This window comes from Scomber japonicus, chromosome 4, assembly GCF_027409825.1.
Source record: "Scomber japonicus isolate fScoJap1 chromosome 4, fScoJap1.pri, whole genome shotgun sequence".
In the NCBI taxonomy this organism is placed as follows: Eukaryota; Metazoa; Chordata; class Actinopteri; order Scombriformes; family Scombridae; genus Scomber; species Scomber japonicus.
The window spans coordinates 35,561,289-35,572,633 of NC_070581.1; the positions used below are offsets into that span (position 1 = coordinate 35,561,289).

Consider the following 11,345-nt stretch of genomic DNA (forward strand, 5'->3'; position numbering starts at 1 on the left):
AGTAAAGTCCTTTTCTTTATGTAACACTGTGTGAATCTTTGTGTGTTTGACTCCTTTCCTTTCCTCAGCAGGACTTTCTTCAGTCAGATGTTAGAATAAAGTAAGATTGAGAAGCTCTCTGTTTGTTCACCCTCCTTCTTAACAACCTTTAGCATTTTTACCTCCTTTCTCTCTCAGCTCTGACTTGACCGACACCAGATATTAAACTCCTCATTTCAACAGCTGCACTATGTAATATGTGACTCTGCTTTTTCTCAATGAATTGTTCCATAATCGTTCTGTTGTTCCTCATCCGTTGCAAATATTAGTTAGTGGTCATCTGTTGTTTAAGAACTCTGCAAACTGAACTTTCCCCAAACTTCTGCTTTTGTGACTTTTATTGAAGAGTCAGCCAATCTTTGTTCACCTCAATGATTACTGTCATTATTCATTATTGTCATTATTGTTCTGTGCCATCTTCTGTTTGAGGCTTTGTTTGTGATGTTACTCTTTCAACAGAGTCCTCACTTGATCTGCTGGATCATTCAAAGTTTGCCTTTCCCCTCCTGTTGCCGACCTGTTGCCAGTCTGCTCTACTATAACTCCAGTCATGTTAAATGGTGAATGGACATCAGTTAGAGCTTTTCAATTCTTATCAAACCATTTAGAGATTTAAAACCAGTGAAGGGAGAATCTGTACTCTACACTCCTCTCTTTCACCTTCCTGATTATTCCAGGTGAGCCACGTCCCTAGGCCCCATGCTGCATTCATGGCCTGTGGGAAAAAGGAGACATACTTTAAATTCTTCTTCTTCTTAATAAAACTGGAAAACAGCCGTCAGCAAAACCTCTACATCACATAATGCTGCTTTTGTGTTGTATTGGAACAAGCGGAGGAACAGCATGATGTCTCACTGCTCAACATTTTCTCACAGACATTATATTCCAGTTTAGACTTGCCCTGAAGATCCACCAGATTTCATAATCATCATAAAAGATCTGTGTATTTATAACTCTGCAGCTGTTTTATTGTGTCTGGTTTCAGATTTTTAACCAGGACCAGGTTGTAGTTTCAGGTGATATGTGACATCATGTTTTACTTAAAGTAAATATAACTTTAGTTGTTAAATCAGAGGTGGAAAGTAACTCATGTACTGTCTAAGTGCATGAGTCTCCATCTGATGCTACTTTATATTTTCACTCAACTACATTTTTCAGATGTTCAGAATTTAAATTTTACATCTTGAATTTTCAATCTGAATATAAAAACCCCCAAATATAAATCTATTGGAAATAAAGTGTTTTAGAAACTGGACAACTTGAAAATGACAATTTAGACCACAAAAATGCAAAAAATGTTTTTTAAAGTCAGATATCTCAGTGCAATAATTCAGTGGTATTTAAATGTCATCATGTAATATTAAGTAGTGATTATACTTCTAAATATACTATAGTATTATTATAATGTACTGCAATAATATTATAAGTGTAGGTACTATAGTATTCTAATTATACCACAATATTATTATAATGTACTACAGTATTATTATTATAATGTACTACAGTATTATTATTATAATGTACTACAGTATTATAATTCACAGTATTATTATAATGTCATTCTCAGGCGGACAGTTTCCCGGCCCGCCCCCTGCTGGCCGGGGCGCAGTACTGCAGCTCCCCGGCCCGCTTTCCGGGCCTCCCCCTGCTGGCCAGGGCGGGGTACTGCAGCTCTCCGGGCCGCCCCCTGCTGGCTGGGGCGGGGTACTGCAGCTCCCCGGCCCGGCTCCTCTTCTCCTCGGCTCCTCCCGCAGGCTGCAGCCGGGGAAGCGTCCAGGAGTCGGGACACACGGACCGGACAGTCAGCCGGAGGTCCAACCGCCGGAGCTGCAGGCCGATACCGCACCGAGCCGACATGGAGCACCAGGAGCGGGGACAGTGAGCCGGAGCTCCGCGGTGAGTTGATCCACAACTCGGAGGACAAATCAACAACAAACCGACTAAACTAACTTGTTAGCTTGTCTGCTAACGGACCCAGCCTTTACTCAGCCCTCCGCACACTAACTGGCTTTAATCTGTTTAGTTTAGTTTAAGGTTTAAAGTTTGTAACGTCGCGGAGCTGCCATGGATAAACAGGAGCAGGACAGATAGCAGCAAGCCGTGGATGAGTGGTGCAGACCGGGAGAGATAGCTTCCTGTGGTCGGTAACGTTAAAACCGACTGACGGTGAACCGGAGACACACCTGTATAGAAACCTAAACTTATATAAACCTATAAAAACCTTTATATACCTGGAGACAGTATCCAGCCTGAGAAGTAACTGAGTACATTTAACCAAGTAATGTACTGAAGTACAGTTTAAGGTACTAGTACTTTACTGTAGTACTGTTAGAGGTACTAGTACTTTACTGAAGTACAGTTAGAGGTACTAGTACTTTACTGTAGTACAGTTAGTGGTACTAGTACTTTACTGTAGTACAGTTAGAGGTACTAGTACTTTACTGTAGTACAGTTAGAGGTACTTGTACTTTACTGTAGTACAGTTAGAGGTACTTGTACTTTACTGTATTACAGTTTGAGGTACTAGTACTTTACTGTAGTACAGTTTGAGGTACTTGTACTTCACTGTAGTACAGTTGGAGGTACTTGTACTTTACTGTAGTATTTCCATGTGATGCTACTTTCTACATTTTAGTTACTAATAATCTAATGATGTCATAATAGTAATATATCAGTCAGAGGTACCAAACTACTACTTTTACAATAATACTGCATACTACATCACTCACAATACTGCAGTACTTTTACTGTAGTAAATGATCTGAGTACTTCTTCCTTCACCACTTCAGTAAGTTTTACACTATCAACTCTTAAACCATGATAACAACAGTTTTTAATAGTCTTATAATATTTAACTCTGTATGATAGTGTACAAATAAAGTTCATGTTTTATGTAAAAATAGCCAACTATTAATTAAAAATAAGCCATGTCATCATCTTTTTCTGTAGATTCATATTTTTAACCTTCATTTCAACACAAATTGTGTCTTTTTCTTCCCTTCTCAGTCACTTATTGTGTGTTTAATCTTGTCAACAAATCATTACTACAGACTCCGTTTTTAGCCTGCAGGGCTTCAGATTTGTTTGGACAGTGCTGCTGTGAGCTGGAGGGAAGATCCACTCAGCTGATCACTTCCAGATGTTTGTCTTCTTACACAGAGACACCTGATGTGTTGAAGGCAGTGAGTGTAGGTCCTGAAGCCTCGCTGACTGCAGCCTCAACGAGCTGCTGCATTATTAATATGTGACATGATTTCACTCAGAGATGCTGCAGGCTGTGAAACTGGAGCCAACGACACCTGCTGCTGGTTCTCATGCTTCAGAGACAGTACTCTGATCATTTACTGCAGTACAAGTACAAATACTGTGATTTAAAAATACTTCACTTGGGTAAAAGTACTGCAGTATTATAGTGATGTAGTATGCAGTATTACAGTAAAAGTACTGCAGTATTATAGTGATGTAGTATGCAGTATTACAGTAAAAGTACTGCAGTATTATAGTGATGTAGTATGCAGTATTACAGTAAAAGTACTGCAGTATTATAGTGATGTAGTATGCAGTATTACAGTAAAAGTACTGCAGTATTATAGTGATGTAGTATGCAGTATTACAGTAAAAGTACTGCAGTATTATAGTGATGTAGTATGCAGTATTACAGTAAAAGTACTGCAGTATTATAGTGATGTAGTATGCAGTATTACAGTAAAAGTACTGCAGTATTATAGTGATGTAGTATGCAGTATTACAGTAAAAGTACTGCAGTATTATAGTGATGTAGTATGTAGTATTACAGTAAAAGTACTGCAGTATTATAGTGATGTAGTATGCAGTATTACAGTAAAAGTACTGCAGTATTATAGTGATGTAGTATGCAGTATTACAGTAAAAGTACTGCAGTATTATAGTGATGTAGTATGCAGTATTACAGTAAAAGTACTGCAGTATTATAGTGATGTAGTATGCAGTATTACAGTAAAAGTACTGCAGTATTATAGTGATGTAGTATTCAGTATTACAGTAAAAGTACCTACTTCCTGTCCCCCCCCCACCCAGTGATGTCATGGCGTCCCGGCTGTTGGACCGTTTGAAGCGCTCGTTGTTTAAAGATGGTCAGGGGGCGGGACCTGAACAGGAAGTCGGCAGCGGACAGGAAGAGGAGGAGGAGGTGGTGAAGGAGGACCGCTGGGAGGCGGAGCTGGAGGAGGAGGAGGAGTGTGTGACGGACAGACTCGGGGGAACGCTGTGCTTCGACAGCGCAGGAGGAGGAGGAGGAGCGGAGGACGGGGCGGAGGGAGACGGGTCGGGGATGGACAGTGACTCTGACTTCCTGGGAGAGTCGATGGAGGAGGGGCTCAGCAGCACCGGTGAGGAGGAGCTCTGATCAATACAACCTCTAAAACATTAACGATGAATCATTATTCTGATAACTGATTCATTGTTGAGTAAATACATGTTACACTGACCTCACTGACCTTTAGTCTGCTGGTAGGACAGAACAAATCTTCATCTATATTTAGTCGTACTCATCATTAGTTGATGAACACTTCCTGTTGACGAGGACTTGACCTTTAGTGTGATTAAAGTGTGAATAAGAGGCGGTTTGGTTCTCACACAGACAGAAAAGCAGAAGTGAGAGCAGAGCGTCAGGGTTTGGCTCCTCAGCTCAGAGACGAGACTCTGGAGGTTTCAGAGGAAGTGAGAATGTTTCAACAAGCAGACTTTATATCTACTGTTCAATGGAGATAGTTCAATAGACACACACTGGGAACACTGGGAGCACTGGGAACACTGGGAACACTGGGAGCACTGGGAACACTGGGAACACTGGGAGCACTGGGAACACTGGGAGCACTGGGAGCACTGGGAACACTGGGAGCACTGGGAGCACTGGGAACACTGGGAGCACTGGGAACACTGGGAACACTCTCTCTCACCTGTCCTCTCACCTGTCTGTCTCTCACCTGTCTCTCTATCTCACCTGTCTCTCTCTCACCTGTCTCTCTCTCTCACCTGTCTCTCTCTCTCTCTCTCTCACCTGTCCTCTCACCTGTCTCTCTCTCACCTGTCTCTCTCTCTCTCTCTCACCTGTCTCTCTCTCACCTGTCTCTCTCACCTGTCTCTCTCTCACCTGTCTCTCTCTCTCTCTCTCACCTGTCTCTCTCTCACCTGTCTCTCTCTCGCTCTCTCTCACCTGTCTCTCTCTCACCTGTCTCTCTCTCACCTGTCTCTCTCTCTCTCTCTCACCTGTCTCTCTCTCACCTGTCTCTCTCACCTGTCTCTCTCTCACCTGTCTCTCTCTCTCTCTCTCACCTGTCTCTCTCTCACCTGTCTCTCTCTCGCTCTCTCTCACCTGTCTCTCTCTCACCTGTCTCTCTCTCACCTCTCTCTCTCCCACCTGTCTCTCTCCCACCTGTCTGCCTCTCAGACACCAGTCCAGTGGGCGTGTCCCCAGTCGGCCCGTCCCCGTCCTCTCTGCTAACTCGGCAGCTTCAGGAGAGCTGGAGGAGCCTTCGTGGGCTCAGTGGAGGAAGTCCCGCCCCCGCTGGTCGGCGGCTGACGGACAGTTTGATGTTCGAGGTGACGGACGCCAGCGTGGTGCAGGACGGCTCCTCCAAATACGTGGTGAGTTCAAACACCCACACAGGAAGTCAGTAAAAACCAGCGCTGGTGACGAACAGGTGAGTTTGTCTCTGCAGCTCTACACCGTCCATGTGATCCAATCCGGCGGCAGCGACAAGACTCCCGCCATCATCACCCGCCGATACTCCGACTTCCAGCGCCTCCACGCCACTCTGCGCCGTAACCACGGAGACCAGATGGAGCGCGTCTGTTTCCCACGTAAGTACAGTTCATGTCCAATCATCAGAGCCCAGATGATGAGCTGTCAATCATTTTCATCATTAGACTCAAAACTATGAATAATTGGTTGTTTCCTGTTAACCGCATCACTTCCTGTCTGAATCCCGGCAGGAAAGAAGCTGCGTCGGAACTTCACGGCGGAGACGATCGCCAAGCGGAGCCGAGCGTTCGAGCAGTACCTGTCTCACCTGTGCTCTCTGTCGGCCCTGCGGGGGGCGCTGTGCGTCAGACACTTCTTCTACCTGAGCGACCTGCAGACGGCTCAGCTGCTCATCAGGTTTATATCAACTATGACATCATCACACAACTTGTTATATGAAAGCTGCAGCTTCTTCACACTGACTGACTCTCAACATTTGAATCATTAAAAGAGGAAACTAACAAAAGGGTTTACTGTCAAAGCAGAAGTTGGTTTATTCAGACACTTCTTTATATCAGTGTCCATGTGGTGTAATTTAAATTTAAAGGGTTAAAATGTGAAAATAAACGTATGAATAACTTCACACATTCATCAAATTTCTGCTTTTAATCCATTTAGAGAGAATATATTAGAGGATTATGGTAAAAATGTCTAAGTGGTGTAACCATAAAAACTTTGTACCAAATAATTCAACGTTGCTTAAAAACAGTAAATAGTCAATAAAACACCTTCCTTCCTTCCTTCCTTCCTTCCTTCCTTCCTTCCTTCCTTCCTTCCTACCTAACACCATATCAACTAGTTTGGCATGATCTTACATCCTTCCTTCCTTCTTTCCTTCCTTCCTTCCTTCCTTCCTACCTTCCTTCCTTCCTTCCTTCCTTCCTACCTAACACCATATCAACTAGTTTGGCATGATCTTACATCCTTCCTTCCTTCTTTCCTTCCTTCCTTCCTTCCTACCTAACACCATATCAACTAGTTTGGCATGATCTTACATCCTTCCTTCCTTCTTTCCTTCCTTCCTTCCTTCCTTCCTACCTTCCTTCCTTCCTTCCTTCCTTCCTACCTAACACCATATCAACTAGTTAGGCATGATCTTACATTATAACTTTTATATTAAATAAAGCTAATGGAATACTATTGTTCTAAATATTACATTTAACCTGGTTACCATGGAGACCAGGAAACATTTACATGTTTTAAATGAAGTCATTATTAGTATAAGTCCACTTATGTGTCACTGAGCAAACATACAGTCCCCATTAGGAGCTTAAACATTTCTCTTCCTGACTGTTAGTGAACTTTAAACCTGATCCTCCTGTTCTCTCTTTAACTTCTCATTTCAATGGATGAGTGCAGTTAACCCTTCACCTTGGTGTTTTTATTTCATTGCTACTTTTTCTGTAAAGCACTTTGAACCGGTTTATATATGTTTCAGTGATAATAAGAGTTGGTAAGATATGAATTAATAAACCAGTTAAACTAGATTTAAAAGCAGCATCAGGTTAAAACAGCAGCAGATAAATTCAGACCTCCGCAGCAAGACATCATGGAGGTTACAGCTCAACATCATTAATATATTAACACTCCTGTTGTCCTCGAGTCAAGGAAGAAAGGAAGGGAGGGAGGAAGGAAGGAAAGGAGGGAGGAAGGAATAAGGAAGGAAAGGAGGGAGGAAGGAAGGAGGGAAGGAAGAAGGTAGGAAAGGAAAGAAGAACAGAGGAAAGAAAGAGAGGAGGGAAGAAAGGAGGGAAGGAAGGAAGGAAGGGAGGGAGGGAGGGAGGAAGGAAGGAAGGAAGGAAGGACAGAAAGAAGGAAGGAAGGTAGGAAAGAAGGAAGGAAGCAAGGAAGGAAGGACAGAAGGAAGGGAGGGAGGAAGGAAAGGAGGAAGGAAAGGAGGAAGGGAGGAAGGGACTGAATTCAGACTGATGCAGCAAGACATCATGGAGGTTACGACTCAACATCATTAATATATTAATACAAGATTTACATTTAGTACTTTTGTTGGTTTTATATCATTTAAATCACATTTAAACCATTTTATACCAAAAGTCAGACTGAATGCTCCTGAAAATGTCAAATGGTGTAACCACAAAATGTCAAATGGTGTAACCACAAAAGAATGATAGATATTAAATATGTGATCACCTACAGTGTATTAAAGCTGCTTCTGTTCTTATTTGAGGGTGGGTCGCTACCAGGAGGCTTTGGGTCCGCTGCTCAACGCCAAGAGACTGCAACACAAACTGGGCTGGGCGTGTTACTATGACGACCAGGCCCAGACCCCGCCCCCGGCCTCCTCCCATTGGTTCTTCACCCTGGTGGGTTTGTCGTGTTGTTTCCAGGAAGTGGATCAGCTGGAGGAGGCTCGAGACCAGAGCGACCTCGCCCTGCGCGTCCTGACCCCCCCCTCGCCGCCACAGACTGACACGGACGACCAGCCCCTCCCCGCCCCCCCGTCTGACCCCGCCCCCCCGTCTGACATGCCGCACCCCCTCCTGCTGCCGTTGCTACGGGCGACGGTCCGGCTGTCGTGGCAGACGGGCAAAGACAAGCGGCAGTGGGAAGGACTGCTGCAGCAGCTGGAGGAGCAGGGGGGGGGGCTCGATAACCAGCCCACCTTAAAAGAGTTCCTGGTTAAACACAACCTGCAGGAGGAGGGGGGGGACGCGTAGACACACACACACGCACACGCACACACACACGCTGCAGAGTACAATCACTCACAGAATACAGCTGAAATATTTAGAGAGAAAAAGTCTAAATATTTCAAAATAAAGTTCAAACCTGATTTACAGTTTTACAGAATTATAATAAAACTCAGATTATTTAAAGATGTCAGTTTTAACATTTCAGTTAAAGTGCCGTGCCGTTAAAGGGAACCGTAATATTTAGAGTAAAAACATTTCAAGAACAAGAATCAATATTTATAAATATTAAAAGTTTTTTCTGTTTTATGAGAAAAAATCAGAATTTCACAATAAAAGTTTTAATATTTCACAGTAAAGTCGTTATTTAACAGAATGACAGTAAAAATATAATTTAATGAGAAAAAGTCCAAATATTTCATAAATATAAAAGTTTGACAGGAAGTCAGAATGTAGAGGAAAAAGTTTGAAGACAGTAAATTTATTATTTAAGGAAGTAAAACAGAATTACTGTTAAAACATAATGAGAATATTTCAAGTTGTAAAGGTTAGGAAAACAAAAATATAATGAAATGAGTCCAAATATTTCAAGAATCAAGTTTAAAGTTTTCACAGGAAGAAAAAAAATGAATCATTTTAATATTTAAAGGAAGTCGGGATCTGATAGGTCGGAGCAGATTTTAAATTAAATAAAATAAAATAAACTTTAATTATTGTCTGTAAACTTCAGCTCTGCTCCGAAAAACTGATTATTAATTATCTTTATTATTATTATTATTATTATAAATCTCAATAATTTGACTTTTTCTCTAAATGTTTCAACATCGTTCTCGTGAATCTTGTTTTAATCAAACCGGCTGTGATTCAATATTAATATTAATATATATAAATATATATATTAATATTTCTGCTCTTTTAAAGCCTCACAGAAGCTCTGATGCTCATTAATAATCCTCTGAGCCGTATTCACTCATCATCTTTAATAATTATAATAACTCAGAACAGCAGCTTCATGTTCATTTAACTCTTTAAACCAGGGAAGTCAAACATGCGGCCCGTGGGCCAGATCCGGCCCGCCGAGGGGTCTGACCCGGCCCACTTTCCTTATTCCTCCCTTCCTTATATCTTCCCTTCCTTCCTTTCATGTCTTCTTTTTCTTCCTTCCTTCTTTCCATCTTTCATTCCTGTCTACTCTTCCTTCTCCTCATTCTTTTCCTTCCTTCCTTCCTTCCTTCCTTCCTTCCATGTTTATAATGATCCGGCCCACGTGAGGTTAAATTGGGCAGTATGTGGCCCTTGAATGAAAATGAGTTTGACTCCTCTGGTTTAAACTTTAAACCAGTCTGAGTTTGGCCCCCCGCTGGTGACGAGCTGTAACTGCAGCTCACATCCAAAACATGCTGATTAAACATTTATATTACATTTCTTCTTTTTTTGTTTGTTCATCAGATTTTTAATGTTGAACATTTGAATGACTATAGTTTATATTTGTGTATAAAGGGAATTAACATCAGTATGGAGACTCGTCCCATCATCTGCTTCAAAGGGAATTAAAGAATAAACACATTTAATAATAATTATAATAATCACTCCTGCTGCTTTTACAACGTGTCTGAATACGGCTCAGATTATTATTATTATTATCATTATGTTTTTATTAACAATACAACTTTTTATTTTAGGGACAAACTGATTTTATTTTGTTTTATTTTATTTTATTTTATTTTGTTTTGTTTTGTTTTGTTTTGTTTTGTTTTATTTTATTTTATTTTATTTTATTTTATTTTGTTTTATTTTATTTTATTTTATTTTATTTTATTTTTTATTTTATTTTGTTTTATTTTATTTTATTTTATTTTATTTTATTTTATTTTATTTTATTTTATTGTATTTTATTTTATTTTATGTTATTTTATTTTATTGCACTTTCTTTAAACATAAATCAGCATGTTATGTGCTTTGCATGTTGGCTGCAGACGGGCTCAGTCTGCTGCTCGGCTGATGTCATTTATTTACGTGGATGCGGTTGCCATGGAGACGTGGGCGACCGGATGAGGGACGGAAACAGATTTGATTTAAATCAGCAGAGTGAGTTTTTATTGTTTCTGATGAAAAGGGACGAAGTTATGAGTCCACACTACGCACACGCACATGCACACGCACACGCACACGCACACGCACAGGTCTATGAGAGGAGACGCTGCTGATTGGAGGAAACTGGTGATGACATCATAAATCAATCATTAAACATATTAGAGTTATTTGGGTTCAGATGTTTAACCCTGAAACAGACAACGTGCACCAGGAGATACAGACTCTTTAACCTTCCTGTTGTCCTCCCGGGTCCTTCCTCTGTCCTTCCTTCCTTCCTTCCTTCCTTCCTTCCTTCCTTCCTTCCTTCCTTCCTTCCTTCCTTCCTTCCTTCCTCTGTCCTTCCTTCCTTCCTTCCTTCCTTCCTTCCTTCCTTCCTTCCTTCCTTCCTTCCTCTGTCCTTCCTTCCTTCCTTCCTTCCTTCCTTCCTTCCTTCCTTCCTTCCTCTGTCCTTCCTTCCTTCCTTCCTTCCTTCCTTCCTTCCTTCCTCTGTCCTTCCTTCCTTCCTTCCTTCCTTCCTTCCTCTGTCCTTCCTTCCTTCCTCTGTCCTTCCTTCCTTCCTTCCTTCCTTCCTCAGATCTAAGTTCAGCTGTTAGGGTAAATGTTCCCTCCTTCTGTCCTTTCTTCCTTCCTTCATCTGTCCTTCCTTTCTTTCTTCCTTCCTTCCTCCTTCCCTCCCTCCCTTCCCTTCCTTCTTCCCTCCTTTCCTTCCTTCCTTTCCTTCCTCCTTCCTTCCTTCTTCCCTCCTTTCCTTCTTCCCTCCTTTCTTTCCTACCTTCCTCCCT

General features: G+C 41.7%; 1 protein-coding gene across 1 annotated transcript; it reads left to right on the forward strand.

Moving 5' to 3' along the window:
- The first annotated feature begins 1,768 nt into the window (after positions 1-1,768).
- Positions 1,769-8,595, forward strand: snx21 (sorting nexin family member 21). The gene is made up of 6 exons (XM_053317079.1): positions 1,769-1,935; positions 4,096-4,406; positions 5,468-5,664; positions 5,739-5,880; positions 6,013-6,178; positions 8,007-8,595. The coding sequence occupies exons 2-6, from the start codon at positions 4,103-4,105 to the stop codon at positions 8,494-8,496; spliced, it is 1,299 nt and encodes a 432-aa protein (XP_053173054.1). The 5' UTR covers positions 1,769-1,935; positions 4,096-4,102; the 3' UTR covers positions 8,497-8,595.
- Positions 8,596-11,345: the final 2,750 nt, after the last annotated feature.